Here is a 21,063-nt window from a genome sequence, read left to right as displayed (position 1 = left end):
CATGTGTCAATTCTTTAAACTTGAAGATATGTTGTGAGGAACAAAGACCACAGTAAAGCCATAGAAAAAGAAAATGATGGAATAAATCCTTTCATTTCTAGTTTTATGTGATTGCTTTTTTCTCTTCTGAAAATACTAATAATGTTTAGAGTGCTGTGTGTAATTCTGTGTACTAAAGCACATGTTTCAGTAATATCTCCCAGTGACAGAACATGAACATTATCGCAGCAACAAAAACTAAGGCAGATAAGAATCAACTACCTGCCCATTTAAAAAAGAACAATGTTTGAAATATAGTAGCAAGACTGCTTTCAGAATAAAGTGAAATGCACATATTAATCAAGGGAAAGGAATAATTCCTGAACTCTCCTGATTAGCAGATACCATACTGTACTCATAAACTACCTTGAATTCTGTCTTCATTAATATTGCCTAATACAGAAATTGTGGTGGTGAAAGAGGACATAAAATACTACATTCCATTTAGTGTAGAAAATTCTACTGGAAAATATGATTACTATCAAGATAGTTTTAATGTTAGAATCTTCAAAGTCTTTGTTCCTAGGTTTTATCCCATTCAAACAGGGAGGAGGATGGAAATCATATTATTTGAATGTTTTGTATTCAGTTAATGGGAAGAGAAGTTGGGATTCATTCTACATTAAAAACTGTTGCTGGAGATGCTGCTGGAGATGCAGGGTCAAGAGTCTGATTTCAGTCAACCTGTTTATGTGAAACACACAGAGCATGATTATAAAATAGTGCATTATGCATGGGTATGTAACAGCTGATAAAAAAGAGCTCATTGATAGAAATCCTTGAACCTGAAAAAGATGGGGAAAAATCGGTTTTGCAAAGACTAGCATATGTTCTGAACTATAAATGCATTAAAATTTACTGGCTTGTAAAAACATTCTTATTGTTTCAGAAGTAGCACCAGTTCCTTTCTTAATTTTCAACCTTTCTATCGGGGTGTATGTGTGAGATCGTGATCAGAGTGATGTCATACACATATACACACACAAGTACACCTTATACTGCTGTGTTCCTCATTTGGATGAAATTGTTTAATTCTTTATTAAATTCATTGTTCTTCATACAATGGAGATACAATGGAGAGTAAAAACGTAAATTCAATAAGTTAATAATTCAGTCTAGCTCATGAAGTATGAAGTGAACAAGATTTTTAGTAATGGAAAGAAATGTAATTACAAAGTGAAAGAAAAATCTTGCTGATCCCTATATGTAGAATCTTTAGTAATATCTTTATTGCTCCAAAATGACCTGAACCTTTGAAAAATAAAACAGAATAAAACAAAAGTTCAGTAATAAGGAAGTAAATGAGTAAGTACAGAAAGGTCAGAATTTAATTATTATCTTAAATCTATATAAATAAACTTTCAGGAATATATTTGATCTGTTTATGAATGTATTAAAAGTTAAAGGCAACCTGTTTGCAATAAGTGGCCTTTTCATATATTCCTTATATATTTCTTAATTATTCACATAATTCATATATTTATTTCAAGTACACTGAGTATATTTCATATATTCAACTTATATATTCATATATTCCTGAAATATATTCCTTAATGTGAAATCTAGACCACAGCTCACTGATATTAGTAGTGTTTTTATCTGTCATAACCTTCTTTACCAAATACTCCTACTGAATAACATGATTTAAGGTTTAGAAAGTACATTATGTCTGAGAGAATTGAGTTTTAAATTGTAATAAATGATACAAAATACACCTTATTTTTAATTATCTAAATGCATATCTCATTTCCCTGATTATATAAAGAATATTAGAATGTCAGAATACCATAAGAATATTGTTTCCCATAATGATCCACCAGATATCAATAGGCAGTACATGAACCAGGCATGAGGACTTTATCTCTTGCAGTTTACTAGTCTTAAAACAGAAGAAAGACTAGTTGGAATTGATATTCCTGATATGTGAATGTGAAACATGTCCCAAAAGAGGAGGTAGGTTCTTTATGTTAATATATTGGTTTAAAAATCTGCTAGAGTAGCCTTGCAATGAATCCAGGAATTCAGAGCCTGGTAAGTTAATCCTGTGTTTAGATACAGTATGTCATATTTGTGTAATGGTAAGCAAAACTAATATACTTCCTGTATTTCCCAAATAGAAGCACCCTAGCTAAGGCTTGAAGACAATCTGCTCTGGTACTCTCCAGGAAGAGAAACCATACAACTGGAACTTAGCCTCAAAAAGGTGATTCTAGGAGGACTGATAGAAATTTGTCAGTATAAGGGAAGCCAAGCCCAAGGGTAAAGAGAAAAGTTGAAAATTAAGTTCAGTATTGGCCAGTAGTTATATATTGGGATCCAGGTCTTTGCCTCTATCTCCAGAACCCCAGCCTTGAGTTACAAAATGCTGTTGGGAAAAACTTGTTAAGTTTTCTTTGTCTTTATGAACTTGAATCTGTTCCTTTATGATCACTGGGGCCAGACCACTATAGTCTTTGTATTCATTAACCTGGGGGACTGACATGTTTCAATATGTTAGGACTAGGACATCCTCAAGTGGGAACTGGATTACCCGTTTGGCTAAAGATGCCATCAGTTTAAGCAAGATTGTGGTAGAGCCATTGTTCCAGTTTAGAGATAATTTCCCCTTGAGGTTTGTGGAGCAGGACTTTAAAAAGTTTTATCAGATTCTGTTCCTTTCACTTCTCTGCTAATATCCTCATACAAAGGGTTTGTTTGCCAGTGTAAGGCTTTGGGGACATTGGGGAAAAAGTTTGATTCTCTGCTTTTTTTATAAATGCTATCTCTGTTACCTCGTCTGCCAGAAGCTGCATTCTTTATATTTTACAAAAAGAGAGAAGTATTGATTGTCTTTGAAAACTCATGATCACATTATTTGGAAGAAATATTTTCATTTTAGTTAACATTAAAGGAATTATGTACCATCTAAATGATAAAATTACACCCTTTGTAACAGGGGCCAGCTGTTTCTTCTAAATCTAATTGATACACTTGACCACTGGCTTGGTCAGTAAATAGGGAATTTTTTACATTCTGTTTCTCTCTGTTGACCTCATTTAGGACTGTCTGTTAAGGTACTTTGTCTGGGAAGGGCATTCATGCTGTTGATCATGGATGTGATTTGATGAAGCCTGGGGCACTATCACTTGCTTTTTTATAATTAATAGAAAATGCAAAAATAGAAATTTCTTTCTTTAGTTGTACCTCTCAGCACCATTTCCAATTTTTCCTGGTAGCTTTGGATAAACAGTACACAGTTTTTGGGAGATAATTTATTTTGCTGGAGATTGCAAGGAGTTTATTGAAGTTATGTGTTACCATCTGAGCAGTGAGTAAAATTCCTTAGCTATATAATCCTATAGTTTGTGCTCAGAAAAACCTTCCTGTTTCTGTAGTTCCTTTAGCAGCTGCTCATGGAATATTGTGTATGTGTGTCTGCACGTTTTCATCTCAGGGACTAATCAGAGTGTGTGACTATGCATTGTATATCTGTGTATGTTTGGTGCTTCCCTTCTAAGAGGTATATGTATGGGTGTACTGAGAAGCACAGGGCTGATTGTTCGTGCTCCAATATGATATGATCAGGAGGGAGAAGGGAGCAGGGTTTAGAATGGAGCAGTCATTAGCTTTCCAAGTCACTGACCAACTTATTTTTTCCATAGGAATGCATTAAGAGGATTTTTTTTTCTGCAATTTTTTTCTCTGCAGACCTCAGCCAGATCTGGCCCATTTTTAATCTGATCTTTCGCTGGTTTTTCTCACCATATCAAATTGGGTCCTGTCCTGTTCTGTTTTCTGAGACTTAACCTGCTGGAGGAAAGAGATGGACAGAATTCTGTGTTCTTTGACACAATTTATTTCCAACATTCCATTGGCTTGAGAAAAATAAAAAATGAGCTGTTAGGAAGAACATGGAAAGGACACCTAGCCTTTTGCCAACATGAAAAGGAAGTTAGGTCTGTTATTTATTTGATATATATTCTATTCTGCACTGAGAAATGAGGTATAATTTCGACTGTTGTTGGAGCATAATCCAGAAAAGGATAACCTGCAAATAGGAACTCAAAGGACAATTTCTCTTTGTAGAAAAGTTTGAACTGGTTACCCATGAACATTAGGAAACATGTTGTTCATTATTCTGTCTTCCAAAACTTTAATGGAAAGTACAACAATCTTCAGTTTTGCTCAATTTATGATTACTAGTTTTCAAGTTTCCTTTGTAATTTAGAGGCTGTAGAAATGGTTCAGAGGCTTGTATTATCAACAGTATTTACCAATTGTTTTCCCTTTCTCCCTTTAGATGTTTTGGATAAAGTTCTGAGTCACTAGATTTGCACTAGATTTAGCTTTTTCTATGAGTCACAAGGAAGCTGAGATAGGTATGGAAAATACTGCTGACAGGTTTGGCTTAGAAAACTGTGTTGTAATGAAGTCTGGGTGAGCTGGATAGTCAAAATATATTAGTTTTGTTTTGGGTTTTTTTTAGAACTGCTTTCTTAATTTCTATAAATAGGACTGTGCAAAACTTTGAAGGGGCCATTTCCTTCAGTCAAGGTTCATGTAAATCACTCTTTCAAATCTGTTTTGCAAAAAACAAAAATTTTGTGACAGCCTTTTAAAAGCAAAGAGAAACAGCTGTGTTGTTTTGCTTCAAGTCTTTATCCAGTAGTTCCAGTAACCAATTATCAAAACCTACTTGCAGCTCCAGAAAGCACCAGACACGGCCTCAAGGTGACAAAAAAATGCCTCACCAAGGGGAATCACTTCATCTCAATCACAAAAAGCACTTCAGCAAAATGTAGCCAAGCTGCCTGTAATAAATAGCATTTGCTTTATTAATCCAGTCATCAGAAAATAAGTTGACCCTGCCTTATCTGGCCAGTTGCCCATCCAGTGACCAACCAAATGCAATCAGGAAGCTCAGAAACATGGATAGAAAGATCATAACCCTCTTCCACGTTGCTTCTCAGCTCTTAGAAGGGTATGCTACCTATGATTCAGAATATAAATATAGATTTATATTCCATATAAATTTGAGAAATAAATATGGTAGGCATACAATAATACTAAAAGCTCATGATAGCCCAGTCCTCCACTGATTTGCCCAATCCTATTTAAAACCACTGAAATTGGTAGCTGCCACCACGTCTGATAGCAGCAAACTTGATCGTGTTACTTATGTCTCTTGTAAAAAAAGTACCTTCTTTAATTGGATAGATTGATTGAAGATGGAGGCGCCTTGTTTGGCTGCGGCTGCGTTGGCTCTCAATAGTTTAGTGGTTGAGCAGCAAAATTTTGCAGTTGGATTGATATATGACCGGCAACACATACTGGAACTGCAGACATACAATGGGAGTCCTGCTGTTTTGGGGAGACTACGTTGCCTTGGTTCGCTGCATTGGCAAGGTCTGGAGACTTACGGTACTGCAGGGTCTCTCACCGGCATTGGCTGCTTTTCAAGGAGATGGAGGAGAGAGAGGAGATGGAGGAGGTGGTGTGATAGAAAGCCAAGGAGGGGGAGCCAGGGAGGACTAACAGCAAGGCTGAAGGTTAACCCACATAGAGCGCTGCTCTCATCCATTTTGTTTATTAACGTTCATTCTCTAGAGAACAAAATGGATTATTTGAAGTTGGATTTTACAACAAGGTGTGAGGTGAGAGACTGTTGTGTTATAGTGCTGACAGAGATGTAGTTAAAGTCATCTGTTCCTGAGAAAGTTGTTGGTGTGGAAGGGTTAATGATGTTCCGACTGGATAGGAGTCCTGCTCTGAGTGTAAAAATTCAAGGTGGTGGAGTATGCATTTATATCAATGATGGTGTGTCAACTCAAAGGTGGTTTCAACTTATTGTTTGCCTGATGGGGAGTTGTTGACTATTAGATGCAGACCTTTTTATTTGCCTAGGGAATTCGTTATTATTGTAGCTGTGTATAAAATATGAAGGAGATCTTTAAAGTCCTTTATCACACTACCAGTGACTTGCAAACTATCCACCTGAAGGGTGTGTTTATTGTACTTGGGGACTTTAATCAGGTTAATTTGAAAACAGTCCTCCCTCATTTCCATCAATATATGGATTTTGCAACCAGGAGTAGGAACACACTGGATTTAGGCTATTCTAACATCAGGAGTGCATTTAAGGCTTTTCCCCACCCCAATCTTGGTTCCTCAGACCATCTTACTGTAATGCTAATTCCAGCATATAGGCCTTTGTTAACTAGAGAAAAACCAATGGTGAAGCAGGTGAGAGTTTGGCCTGAGGGAGCAATGGAAGTATTACGAGGCTGTTTTTAGTGTACAGACTGGGATATGTTTAGGGAAGCTGCAACAAATAACCAACATATGAATGTGGAGGAATACGTTTCATCTGTAACTGCATATATCCAAAAGTGTATGGAGGATGTCAGTGTTACTAAGAACATCGTCTTACGGGCGAATCAGAAAGCTTGGATGACTCATGAAATATATGTGAAGTTGAAAGTGAGGAACACTGCTTTTAAGTCTGGTGATATGGAGGCTTTTAGAACAGCTAGAGCTGATCTGAACCGGGCTATAAGAACAACAAAGCAGGCTTATGGTCAGAAAGTTCAGATTTTTTTTCACAATTCTACAAATACCAGGCGTATGTGGCAGGGTATTCAGACTATTACAAATTATACGATTACTCCGACATCATGTGAAGAGATACAGATTTTCTTAATGAACTTAATAGGTTTTTCGGTATGTTTGAAGCATTTAATGATAATCCTGAGAGGAGGGTTGTATCTCATCCTGATGAGCAGGCACCTACCCTTGATATAGTTGATGTTCGGAGGACCCTGAGAAAAATTAATATTCAGAAAGCAGCGGGCCCAGATAGTATTCCAGGACAGGTACTGAAGGACTGTGCTGAACAGCTGGCCAGTGTCCTCACAGACATAGTTAATATTTCCTTGCACCAGGCTGTGGTTCCGATAGGCTTTAAGACTGAGACTATTATACCTGTGCCTAAAAAATCTACGATCACATGTCTCAATGATTACCGCCCGATAGCACTCACTCCCATTGTGATGAAATGTTTTGAGAGGCTGATAAAGGATTACATTTTTTCCAGACTCTCTCCTTTGTTCGATTCACTTCAGTTTGCTTATTGACAGAATCACTCTGTAGCGGATGCAATCTCTTCTGTTCTTCATTCGAGTCTGATACATCTTGAGGAGAAGAACAGTTACGTGTGATTGCTGTTTGTAGATTTCAGCTCAGCATTCAATACGATTGTTCCCCAGCATTTGGTGGACAAACTGGTTTCTCGGGGTTTTAGTACTCCCTTGTGTAATTGGCTACTTGACTTCTTTACTGAGAGGTCTCAGTCGGTCTGAGTTGGAAATAATACCTCTATCTCTATCTCTTTGAGCATCAGTTCCCCCCAGGGCTGTGTTCTGATCCCATTGTTGTTCACCCTGATGACCCATGACTGTTGTGCCAGGTTCACCACCAATTCCGTTGTGAAATATGTGGATGATACAACGGTGTGGGTCTTATCAGGCATGACAATGAGTGGGCTTATAGGGAGGAGGTGAAGGGCTTGGTGGAGTGGTATAAGAAAAACAGTTTGGTCCTAAATGTGGAAAAAACAAAGATTATTATAGATTTCAGGAAGAATGGGTATAGTCATACTCCACTTTTTATTAATAACATAGCTGTGGAGTCAGTAGCATTAGATTCCTAGGGGTGCAGTTAATGAATAGTCTGACTTGGTCCCTTAACACTGCATTTTTGGTAAAATGAGCACAGCAACAGTTACATTTTTTGCTCCGGATGAGGAAAGTACATCTCCCATCTTCCATTCTCCTTACTTTCTATAGAGGCACTATAGAGAGTGTACTTACCAATTGTATTTCCATCTGATTTGGAGACTGTAGTGCCTCAGACAGAAAGTCAGTGCAAAGGATAGTAAGGGCAGCAGAGAAGATAATTGAGATCCCTCTGCCTCTCATCCAAGATCTAGCATATGCGTGCTGTTTGTCTAGAGCTCGAAAGATCGTCACTGACGCCTCCCATTCTCATCATGGCCTGTTTTCTTTGTTACCTTCTGGGAAGAGGTTCTGCTGTATCCGATGTAGAACAGCCAGATTGGGAAATAGCTTTGTCCCCCAGGCTATTGGATTCTTGAATGTTTAATAAGTAAATGTCAAATGTGCATAGAATGTATATTTTATAGTAATTATGGTATCTTGATGATACTTTTAGTGTCTGATTGTAATTGTGAGCCAACTGCAATGGAATTCCATTTTATTATGCACTTGTTGTATAGTGTATAGTGGAATGACAGTACAGTTCTGTTCTATTCTGTTCTGTTCTATAGACATATGCATCCTGGACACAGTATTCCCTTTTGGCTAAACAACATTATGCAGAGTACAGAAAAGGGATATGAAACACTAAGTCAAAGAAATTAAAGGCCAGAGATTAAAAAAAAGACAGTTAGACTTAATTTACACCTTCACCTTTTATTATACCTCTCCATACCTTTTTATCCTTATAAACCATCCTTGCTTCAGTCCTGTTCATGCATACTTCCTAAGTACCTCACTTCTACTATGTTCAACTAATTTTTATGTTTCTCCTAGTATACCCAGTTGTCACTTTCATATAACAAAGTAGGCAGAAGCACACTTTCATAAACCTCCATTTTCACTTTTTTAAAAAAAACACTCATTCCTTACCTTGATTTATTATCTTTCTACTGGCATTTGCATTTGCATGTATTTCTCCATCTCACCAGTTTTACTAAACATTTTAGTGAGGTACAAAAATTCATTTCTTTGTGTAGCTTTTTGCCACTTATACGTAATCATTCATTTTTCTTTAGTATTGCCCACGATCCATACAAAATAAGTGAAACTTGTACAGTGGTACCTCGGTTCACGAATGCTTCTGTTCACGAACAATTCGGTTCACGAACAGCATCGTTCGCAAAATTTTGCTTCCGTTCACGAACTCCGCATTGGGTGACGAACAGGATCTGAGGCCATTTTCCCTGCCGTGACATGTGGTCGTGGCTTCCTATAGGGAGGGGGACTCTCCCTCCAAACAATAACCGCCTCCCCACCCGCCTTCCTGTCCTCCACTCCAGAAGTTGCCTCAAGCAAGGTTAGTGTTCTCTCTCTTCATAGTGTACTGTACTGTACTTTGTTTCATATTTTTGTGGTTAAAAAAAAATACATATGGTTCAGAACGTATTAACCATATTTACATTGAACCTTATGGGAAATTTTGATTCGGGTCGTGACCAATTTGGGTCACGACCAGAGTTGCGGAACGAATTAAGTTCGTGACCCGAGGTACCACTGTAATTGTTCCCTCCATTTTTCCTGTCAGATATAACGTTCTTGGTTTTTGATACATTTAACATTAACTGCATATAGTCTGGGTTCTCACCGAACAACACATTATCATTTGCTCACAAAAGTACATGCAGATTTGTCTTCCCAACTAATATATCTCTAATGTCACCAGAAGCATTCCTTGTACATTTATCCATAAATACATTCAATGTAGGGGACATGACCCATCCTTATCTTACTCCTTGCGCAGTGTTGCACCTTTACTACAGATTCCTTTATTCTCATATATAGTTTACTTCCATCATATACCATTCTTACTGCATTCAGCAACCAACCTCCATGTCTCTATTTATACAAAATATTTCATAATTCATGCCTATTTATTTTCTAATATATTTCTCTAAATCAGTAAAGATACCTTTTCAGTGATCTCCCAAAAAGTAGTGATCTCTTCTGCAAATTCTCTGCCCAGAAGAAAGCACACTGAATTTCCCAAAGATTGCTCATCATGAAGTCTTGTACTCTTTCAATCAGGATTCTACAAAAAACCTTCTCAGGCACACTGAATAAACTAATTCCCCTGTGGTTTTTGCATTCACTCTGTTGGACATTTGCAAGATCTACACCTTTAACAGTATTAACCATAGTGATTGTTTTTGGCTGTGAACTATTAGAATCAGGTGGCAAATTCTGTATAAGAGAAGCATCCTTACTCTTACTTGTTCTGCTGCTTTCCTGATTTTACCTTTTTAGGCTCACTGCTTTTTCCCTGCTGTCTGGTATATTTATATTGTATTATTTATATTCTTTGTTGTCACTTTTGTATTGTTGAGGATGTATTTTATATTTACATTTACCTTTTGTATATTTTAAGTAGATATAAAGGTTGATATTTATATACCTTATCTCCTCTTAATCTCATTACCTAACACACTCTTGCTACCATTCTCTTTGTACAGTGGAAGAATAACATGTTCTTCTTGTCATCTGGTATGAATGCACACACACATTACGCACCTTGTATAACCACTTCATAAGCAAACATTTTAATTTTTATGCAATTAAACTATCTCTACCAGCAGTGTCACCATTTTCCAACATTTCCACAGCATTTATCATGTGCTTTTCATCCTTTTTTCTCAGACACTAATATTTATTGCACTTGTTTCAGTTCCATTTCTCAACATATCACTAACATTTCTATACAGGTCTCTAAAATATTACCTGCAGCATTCCTTGCTACCATTTAATCCCAAATCATTTCATCACCTTGTTAAAAAAATTCCATTTGCTCTGCTTGAAGGGTCAGTGTTTAGCCCTCTTCACCCACTTCAAGATACTTTTAATGTTTTCCATAAAATTACTCTATTTTTTCCTTCCTCTTTTAGTATTAACTGTTCCTGACTGTTCTTTATTATATTCTTTTCAATTACTTTTCTATAAACACATTATATGAGATTTATTATATAAGCATGTCATAATGTCTTTCTCTTCCTCATTTTTGGTAGCAGTCATTCTTATAGGCATTCTTCCCCTCATTGACAGCCTCCTTCACGACTTCATTTCACCAAACATCCTTTTCCCATACTTTTCATTAAGACAACTCCACAAACTTTGGTGGCATTTGTTTTATTCTATTCTAAGTAGCTTCCATGTCCTCTTTCTTTAGGTGCAGTCTCCATTTATTCTGTTGGGAGATTAATCTGTCTTAATATATTTTCATACATGGCTAGTACTTTCTCTTCCTGCTTTCAGTCTTGTTTCTTTCATTTCCTTCTCTTTCTTCTATGACCATTTTTCCCAAGATCCACTCTTGGCACTACAAAGGAATGGTCTGTCACCACTCCAAATTTCATTTGTGCATGCTTCACTAATTCTCTCAATTTGTCATCATAAACTACCAGTTTATACTAAAATTACTATTTGAAATAGAGTTATTTCTAAGTGGATACTCACCTGTCACCATTCTCATTCATTTGGAGTTGCCAAATGGCACATTTTAAGTCTCCAAATTGTACACTATTGTTTCATCCCTTATTCAATATCAACTTATTCATATCACAAGGATATTTTTTCCAAACGTTCATGTCATGATTATCACCAGAGGAAGCTGTAAATATTGACCTCCTTGCCCCCCCAATAGCTTTGGTCAACCAAGGTTTTCACAAAACCCTTTTTAAAATAAAGAAGAAATAACTAGACTATTTGATTGTCTGAAGGAATATTCCAAATTGATTTTAATTCTCAGTTACACTAAAGTGTTGTTCCTTATATTATTTTTTCTGTTTAATAAAGCTATAAATTTTAGGTTTACTGTGTGGTATGGGAGTCTAGTGCAGTGACATGCCTTGTAAAGGTTGGGCAACACAGCAGAAATGTGAAACATCAGATACATGACACCAAACTACTTAAATATTTTAGGTCTCTACCTCAATTAATTATTCATAAAAGATCTATTTATAAGTCTGCAGACACTGCCAGTGCCATAAATTTAAAAAAAAAAAAACCTTAGGTGAGATTGCAATAGCTGTTAATTGTTAGGAAATCCAGCTGTTTCAAAAACTCCAAATTTCATTGCCTAGTGTTTGATTCTGCATATAGCAAAGAATTTTCTCTGTATTTGTATGAAAAAGCTAGAGTCAATTCAATATACGCAGTATAAATGGTGCAATGGAGTTTAAAATACAGTAGTCCTTGACTTATGACCACAGTTGGGGCGGGAATTTCCATTGCTAAGTGATGCAGTTGCAAAGCAAAATTTCACATGACTGCATCGCTTAGCGACTGCAATCCCAGCAATTCCCCTTGCCTTAGTTAAGCAGATTTCACCAGTGGTTAGCCAAGGACCCATTCTTTGATCATTTTAAACAGAAGGATACACTAGATCAATACAAGAAATAAGAAAATAGATTTTATAGAATTAGAAGGGGGACACGGTGGCACAGCAGCTTAATGACGCTGAAAGCTGCCGGCCAGAAATGGTTGACACTTCAGCGGTTCAAGCCCAACTTTCACGCAGCAGAATGAGCTCCTGCTTCCTCCCCCAGCTCATGTGAACCCAGCAGATCGAAAACTTACGTGAGTAGATAAATGGGTACTCTCATTCTGGTGAGAAGAAAAATGCTGGCAGCGCCTTGCAAAAGGAGTCGGGAGCAGTTGCCGGTAGCGTGAAAACCGTGCATGCCTGAAGAAGGCGTGAAGCAATGGAAACCCCACCTCCTGCACTTGCCAGCTGGGCTCTGCCCTAGGAAGGAGGCTCTGGCAAACCACTTCCAAAACACCTTGCCTTGAAAACTGCAAGGACTCGTCCAGGCAGTCACTGCAGAGTCGGTAACGACTGAGTGCGGATTTTTTTAAAAAAAAAAAGTTAGAGCCTTAATTATTAATGGAGACCTTATTATGCTGAATATATTGAGTAAGATTTTATCATAAGTTCCAGTTGTTTTCAGGTGAATGATATACAAGGATTCCTTTGTAACTTTACTAGATCTCATCAATTGAAACATTGCCAACATTTGAAGAATGGTGTACCTTTAACCTTATTTAAAAGCAATGTAATCATGTCAATATTATATAAATTTTTTACTTTACAGATCAAGAACTGATCATGAAAACAGTACACAGCACTACCCTGGCTAAAGTTACCAAAAATGCTAGAGAATTCTTGGAAGCTTGGCATTCAGACAAATTAGCCATCAATAGACACATAGAGATAAACCATATTTACACACCATTCAAAAGAGGCAATAAAAAAGCTAACAAGCAAACAAAAAGATCAGAACACATCCTCTCCAGCAGCCAACACCCAGATAAGCAGGGATTAACACCAGACAAACAAGCAGAAAACAATACCCTAATCAAGGATCTAACAAGGAGAAAACCACACCCCCACCAATACTTAGTTTATATAAGCTACTGTATGTAAACAGGAAGCAAAGCCATCATTGCACTGATGATGTTTTCTAGCTGGGTAATGAAACATCTGCAAGCAAACAACCAAGCTCAGAGAGTACCAAGGACTTTAAAATCACTGTACGAATTCTAACATTTCTTAACAGTACTGGTTGGGTTATAAACAGATTGATACAATCTGCTTATGGTGACAGTGCCAACTTAGTTCTTTTTGTCCTAAACCTTTTTTGGAAGAACTTGGAAAGCCACCTAACAATCTTCCCACTGAATGTTGCTGCAGTTCTCTTTTATTCTATGGAAGGAAAAGAGGTCAGCAGTACTTGAGGTGAATAGATGAAGTACTGAAGCCACAGAAATGCAACTTCAAGAATTGTGTGATGCAGTGAGAGAGGCAGGACGGCTTAGAGAGCTTTTATCCAAATAGTCACCAGGAGTTGGCTATGATTTGATGGATCATAGCAGCAAAGTTGTTAATAATGCCAAAAAGGTGACTGACTCATTGTGCTTACAATTAATCAGAGGAAGACTATTTCAAAGAACCAATGTTCTGACCCTTCTAATGTCTCAGAATTGTTCAGTCTACTTTCAGCAACCATGGGCTTCTTTAAGCAGATGTCTGAATATTTGAAAATAAAGATAACGCATTGTTACATACTGTAGACGGGAGAGGCTATAAGAACTCTCTAAAAGCTACTGGCTTGTAATTTCAACTCTGAGAACCATTGTTAAGAAATAGTAGTTACATGGAAATATTGAAAGCTAGATCTGGAAGACCAAGAAAAATCTCTGCTAGAACTGTCTGATAACTGTTCAGACCTGTAAAGCAGAGCGCACAGATCATCACAATATGCTTAAAAGTATGGTCCACAGGTCCACAGCATAGTAGTGCTTATATAACAGGGTTCTGCATGGGAAATTTGTCAGAAACCTTTTCTCAAAACTCATCACAGAAATAATTTTCTAAAGTATATATGTTTAAAAAATGTTATAAACCTGAAATGTTTTGAAACAAAGTGCTTTGGATTGATGAAACAAAAATTGAGTGGCTTGGCCTTAATTGCGCAGGACACGTTTGAAGGTAAACGGGTAAGGCATTTGAAGAAAAGAACTTCTTGCCAATCATTAAGTCCAGGGCTGTCTCTGTAGTGCTTTGGGATTGTGGAAATATTGGCATAGGAAATATTGTGAGGGTAGGAGGGAGTATTAATTAAATTCAATACTAACATATTCTAGAAGCTAAAGATGCTGAACTTGAAAAGAGGCTGGATATTTCAGCAAGGCAGTGATCCAAATATACTTGCAAATTAATCATGAAATGCTTACAGGGAAAAAAATGATAAAGGTTTTGGAATGGCCTTCTCCAGGCTTGAGGAGTATTGAAAATCTGTGGGGAGATTGCAAACATATAGTGTGTGAAAGGAGATCTAAGAATATTTCTCACATAGAAAAGTAGAAAAATGAGAAGAATAGAAAGACTTTTCTGACTATATAAAATGTTTGGAAGCTCGTTTCTGCTAAAGGTGATGTTGCATAATATTGACTAGAAGGGTGTCCCAAGTCGGCACCTGCTATGTTCATGTTTTCTTACTTTTCATTTAATTAATTTAAACTAAATATGAAGCAACTACACATAAATAGGATGGATTCAAATTTGCAGAAAAACGTGTTTAAATTTGTACCATGTAGAGGTTGTATCACCTTCTGTTCAGTTGGGGATTTTTGAAACATACATTTTGACCAGGGGTACCTGAAATATGCATTCAACTGCCTATGGTAGAATCTCTCAGCAAAGACCTTCTCTTATATGAATGATGAGGAAGGTGATTAAGTGTACTTCCTAATCTGAGACCCATTCCTGATCTCATGGTATGTCCAGGGACAGGACTGAACAGGTGCAGTGTCTCTAACTCACTAGTCTTGGTACACTATGTTCCTTGATTCACTACTGTGCTGTGCTCTGTGTGTGTGTGTGTGCGTGTATTAGAAAGAGAAAAGGTTCAAATGAACATACTAAAAATGAAGCTTGAGAAATAAAAAACAAAAGTTTGTCTATTTAATAAGGGCTCAAGAGATTGTAGCTTAGCATTAACTGAGCAAATATTTGAAAGTATTCTTTAGGGACATCTATATCTGCATATTGAAATTTCTGGGTAATTATTCATAAAAAAAAATCATACTGACAAAGTTGGATTGAAAAACTGTTTTACCATCTGGAGGATCAGCTACATCTTGTGAATAGTGCATGCCAGGTGATTTTGGGAGAATTTTTTCAAAAGATTTTTTATTCTGTACTCTATGGATTATAAACAATTCATCACACAAATAAGAACTATACAGCAGAGCTATTAAATTAAATTAAATTATGTAAATATTGTCTTTTATAGTGATACTATTAAGTAGCATAAAAAGGGTAAAGGCAGATGCCTGCTTTGCTGTTCTGCAACTTACTGGAGCTCTGCTGAATGTCAGCTTTTTTTATCTGATATTTCAGTTTGAACATCTAAGTGGATCAGGCCACTCTTTCATTTTCTCTTTGTTTCACCTTTCTTCCCTTTCGATCAAAGATATTCAGGAAATATAGAATTATAAGTATTTTGTAGAGAACATAATATTCAGACAATGAATTATTTACCAAATTTAAAAGAGCATGTTTCAGAGATAGCTAGAAACAGTTATTCTATGAGCGTGTATGTATGTGCATATTCACAAATTAGAAAGCGAATAGTTGGCGTAAGTGTATCTCAAAAAGTTAAAAACATTTTCTTGGTTAAGAAAGAACATAGCGCAAGTCATAGATGTAGCAGCACTCCACCCCGCACCTTCCAAAGAATAAAAGCACGTTGTTTTTTATGTAGAACAAATATAAAATCCTTTGCAAGCAATTTCTGGCACCATGTGCAAGAAACTTCAGTAACATATTTTACCCCAAATCTTAATTCAGATGGATGCAGACGTTTATTCATATTTTCATTTAAAAAAAAACCTGAACTCCCATTCAGTATTTCTGTACACACTGCATCCTACCTATTTAGCAAGATCAAACAGATCTAGCAGATTTGGCTTTGAAAAAATCATCCTGCCTTGTCAGTAAAAACAATTATGTGATCTTTGCTGATTTTTGCTTGAACATAAGGGTTGCTGTTGGCTGCATAACGAAGTAAACGAATGGCCTATGGTGCTTCTTAACTGCATGAATAGCATTGCGTTACAAGAACAAAAGCTAAGAGCATGCACAGAGTGCAGACACAGATAACTCTTCTGCAAACCATCCTGAGCCAACAAGAAGTTTTTGCCAGACATCATTAGCCCCCAAGAGCAAAGGCAGCAATGCACACAAAAGCTCAAGAAGGGAATGTTGTATTAGTAGTCTTTGCATTTGTAGAACCTTAATAGCGTTGGCTACACTGGTGTGAAGCACACAATAGTGCATACACATACACTTTAGATCAGTTTTTCTCAACCTTGGCAGCTTTCAGAGGTGTGGACTTCAACTCCCAGAATTCCCCAGCCAGTCTTGCTGGCTGGGGAATTCTGGGAGTTGAAGTCCACACCTCTGAAAGCTGCCAAGGTTGAGAAACAATGCTTAGATAAATGCTAAATGCAACTCATCCACCCACATACAGTACCTTGCCAGGCAGGCTAGTAGGTGTGCAGCTGGGAAAAGTCATCCCCACCATGCGATTAACTTTTTTTTTTTTTTTTTTTTTTTAAACATGCCACTTTCCCATCAAGTTCAGTCAATAGCAAGGGACATGACTGGGCCCGACTGCTATATTAGCTAGGATGGAAAAAGTTTAACAATACTATCACAAGCTGCAAAAAAACGCATAGCCAAATTACAGTATCTGAAACAGGCAAAAGACTTCAAAAGATGATGCGTGAAACAAGTTGTTTTCCACCAGAACAAAACATGTAAAACATCTATTTAGTTTCAAGCCCATAGTAGTAGAAACGTCTGTTGAGGTTAGAACTTTCAACTTCAACATATTTTACTTATTGGAATTGGGAGGCACGTTAGCATTATTTCATTTCTTGCATATCTAACCAGGAGCTCCAGAACTCTAGCTGTATTTGGGTTAAAGGTGAATATAGCTGACTTCAGAACCCAGGAACCCACTTTATTTGGGTTCCGGTTCATTTGAAGAGCCAGTGGCATATAAATGCATTTCTCTTACAGATTTCCCACTTCTGAGTGTGTAGAAGCTGAAACGAGGAGGCTGAACATATGGCCCTGCTTTTTCCCAGAACAAATCTCCTGTTGCTTTAATTTCCAATTACTTTTACTTGGAATTAAAAACGGATGATTTTTAAATTTCAGAGCATTCACAGCTTATTGTCCAATAATTTATTAGTATTCATGGAGTAACATGAAATTATTTCTGTGCTAAGAGTTTTTATTTAACATAATTGGTTAGAACACATTCCTATTAAACTAATTTACACTGAATGCGCTTCTGTTGAATTGTCGTTATTGCTTCTTTATTTGATAAACTTCCTCTGTGATTTTATGTGCCATCCTCAAACTGCTTGCTCAGGAAAACTTCGACCGTGATATCACTGTGGGTTGATGGGCCTGAGGACAGTTACCCTTCTGTACTTAATTCACAAATTAGCACAGATTTCTCTACCCATGTGCCTGTTTGAAGAAACAAACTACTGGGATTTGGTAGTTTGATAGGAACAGAGTCTTAGTAGTTTCTTCTAAGTAGAGAAACTGTCATTTGTACAAGAAAGTATTTTTAGATATATATTCTAAAGTAATTCTAGCCAATACATTTCACTGTTAACTGTTCCTTTGAAAATCAAGAATATAACATAAAATTACAAGGGAGGTTGGCTTTTTTTCATTTTTAGTCAAGAAGAACAAGCTGCTTGGGGTTGCTACATGTACATGTGCTCATCCAGTGATTAGATCTGAATAGCCTATTTTTAGACAAGCATTGGATAACCTTACATTTGTACTCCACTGACCTTTTGGAGGCATTCTTGAGAAGTCAGCTGTAAGTTACTGGGAATCTAACTACTTGTGAGCAATTTTTCTATGATTATCAAAGCACATCCACTGTAAACTTATGTATCAGGGACTCAAGATAGACTGCTGCACCAACTTGGTTGAGACTAGAGAAGCAATTATCTCCTGCTGCCTACATTGGCAATAAAATAGTCATAATCTGTTTTATTGCCACTGTAGTCTTGTACCTGTCTATTCAAAAACCCCGGAGTGTTTGATGGGACTTATTTCCAGTTCTGCCCAGTATCTCAGAGATTCAGCATAACTTTCTTATCCAACCATCTCTTTCCTTTCTTTTTGTAGTAATTCCCTGAGTTATAACAATGTAGATTAAGAAGTAACTACCTTGAAATGGTGATTAAGTGAGAGCATTTGAGGCACATATGCCACTAAACAAATCAGGTTAGTGCTCTGGAAGGAATAAGAACTAGAGGCACTCATTTGAGATGGTAGGTGCAAAATGATTCTAGATTGTATGATGTAGCCAAATGCAGCCTTTTTACATAGACATGGGGGCAGATTGGCCTAGAAGGCACAGATATAATAAAATTCAGTAGTAACATCTCACTTTGAAATATTGTCTAAAATACCTACTGTGCTGCTAATCATAATTGACTTCTGTTGCATTCTGTATTTTGCAGTTGGCAGAAACTCTAATTATCAGATTTCTTCCATCACATAAGAGGTATTTCTTATAAGTGGGCAGAAAATGTTTATAATTGTCACAACCCACCTGCTGTAGGATGATATATATGAAAGGCTAATGATCTGTAGACAATAACTAGCGCTATAACTTACTAAGATCCTAATTGATTTTAGAATTAGAGGTTTTAGAACTTCCCTGTTTGCTGGCATTCTGCAATCTGGCACAGGTTTAGAAATGTAGGCTTCAATTAAAATCTTTACTAGTGCTGTTGGTGCTGTTACCTATTTTTTACAAGCTGCATAAAATTCTTTTGTGAACAGAAACTCAGTCTCTATTCTAATATTGTAGTGCATTTATGCAAAATACTTTCATCCTTTATAATGTTAATGGAAAACTTACTTATATATTAAATGCTAGTTCTAGTAAATTATACAATGCATGTTTGAGCCCTTTAAAAACCAAGACATGTTAAAGCAATATAGACAAAACAATGCAGCCGATTAAAATGTAGCTGCAATTTGAAATTGGTTATTTGTTCAAAAGTAAAGGCAGATAATTGAAAATAGGAGAGAAGATGGATGATCTAAACTCGGTTTCAGTAGAGGTTTAGTTAATCACATGTGCACTGAGCCTAATAGCAAAGAAGGAGTTAAGAAGGAATCAAGCTTTTTGCTAACAACTGTATCATTTGTTTCTTTTACCAACTGTATTATCTTGCAAATATGGGTGTGCAGATTCCCAACGGAAACAAGATAATTTGGAATATTTTAAATATTTTAGACTTCGTCTGATGGAAAACACTCTTTACCACATAGGGATTCAAACCAAAAACAACTGTGTGAATCCTTTGCCTCAGATCTTTAGAAAATGTGAAGAAAATAGCTTCAGACAGCTTCAGAGTAGATTAAAACTTGATAATTTTCCAATCCACCATACACATACACAAGATGGAAGAGTAAAGGGGGTGGTTTTATAACTGATTGCATTAACTTCCAATCACAGAGTAACTTTATCAGTTTTCCTTTTTCTTTTCAGTCATAGTTGTCTTGGAAAGGATATAAATGTGGTAGACAGTACATGGTTTAAAAATGCAAAAGCAAAAATACAAACATTGTAAAATACAACATGTAAAGCAGTATAATATTTATCAGTTGCCCCTTCCCCCAGAAGAGGGGGCAGGAAATCCCTTTCCCTCTTGCAGACAAATTCTGCATCTGTCTTTATTTGGGAATGTTTCATCCCTCAAGAATGCAATTATTCAGTTCTGTCAAAAGCTAAAAATGTTACAGCAATCCATTCATTTCCCTGTGACTGTTAATAGGGAGAACGATTCAGCAGGTTTTGCTTCAGACCTGAACCAATGCATGGCATCCCAGAAACAGTCAGATTAAACAATGCTGCTGTTTCAGAAGTAGGGGAGCAATGTTTGAACACAAACCTATCTTCAGGGTACACCAGTAATTGATAACGTTTTCTTCAAACAGAATAAAAACTGTTTCTCTGAATTAGGTTATACCGGTTTGGGTTCTTGCTGGGTACTGTGTAAAGTGTGGAATTTGCCCTACATTTTGCAAAATCTGTTCTACCTTAGGAGACCAAATGTGAAGGAGTTTCCTGTGCGCTTGTAATATGGGCTGTCCCACATGTGCATCCTCAGAGTCTAAGAGACAATAAATGGGGAATCTTGAGGCACAACCAGAGGCAGAGCTATGACTCTTATTCTGCTGACTGGTTCTTACTCCTGGCAACACCTTATGCTCTCACCATTTTTATAACTCTGGTTGCTGTCTCATTTTGAAAGAATAGTGTGAAATGGTGGGCAATGAGGTATTATTTGTACTAACTAAAGATGCTAAACAATCTGAAAATAATTGATTTGTTTTTCATTAAAGTAACCTCAGTCAGTTCTGATAAATGGGGCTTCTTTGGGAAATTATTCAACATAATGTCATTTTATTTCCAGGAGATTCCTTCACCCAATTCAGATTTGCTGAAGAAAAGGAGTGGATTACAGAAAGCCTTTGCCCAAAGCAGGTAACGGAGAACAAATCTTTCTTTAAAAAATTGCTCCGTATATTTCAATTTTTAAACTTCAGTTCTTCCATGGCAGTTAACAAATTTGCCCAATAAAACTGATATAAGCATAATGT

General features: G+C 36.8%; 1 protein-coding gene across 2 annotated transcripts in view; it reads left to right on the top strand.

The window, feature by feature from the left end:
- The window catches only part of AVEN (apoptosis and caspase activation inhibitor), a 122,217-nt gene that overhangs the window by 86,645 nt on the left and 14,509 nt on the right, over positions 1 to 21,063 (top strand). For both annotated transcript variants that reach the window (XM_088145434.1, XM_088145433.1), the window contains exon 3: positions 20,877 to 20,947. In XM_088145434.1, coding sequence (XP_088001560.1) covers positions 20,877 to 20,947 — 71 coding nt within the window. The remainder of the gene's footprint in view (positions 1 to 20,876; positions 20,948 to 21,063) is intronic.

The sequence above is a fragment of the Python bivittatus genome, unplaced genomic scaffold, assembly GCF_059951505.1.
Source record: "Python bivittatus isolate LINGU-HERP-01145 unplaced genomic scaffold, Pbiv_v1 ctg000480_np1212, whole genome shotgun sequence".
Lineage (NCBI taxonomy): Eukaryota > Metazoa > Chordata > Lepidosauria > Squamata > Pythonidae > Python > Python bivittatus.
This window is presented reverse-complemented; position numbering and strand designations above follow the sequence as displayed.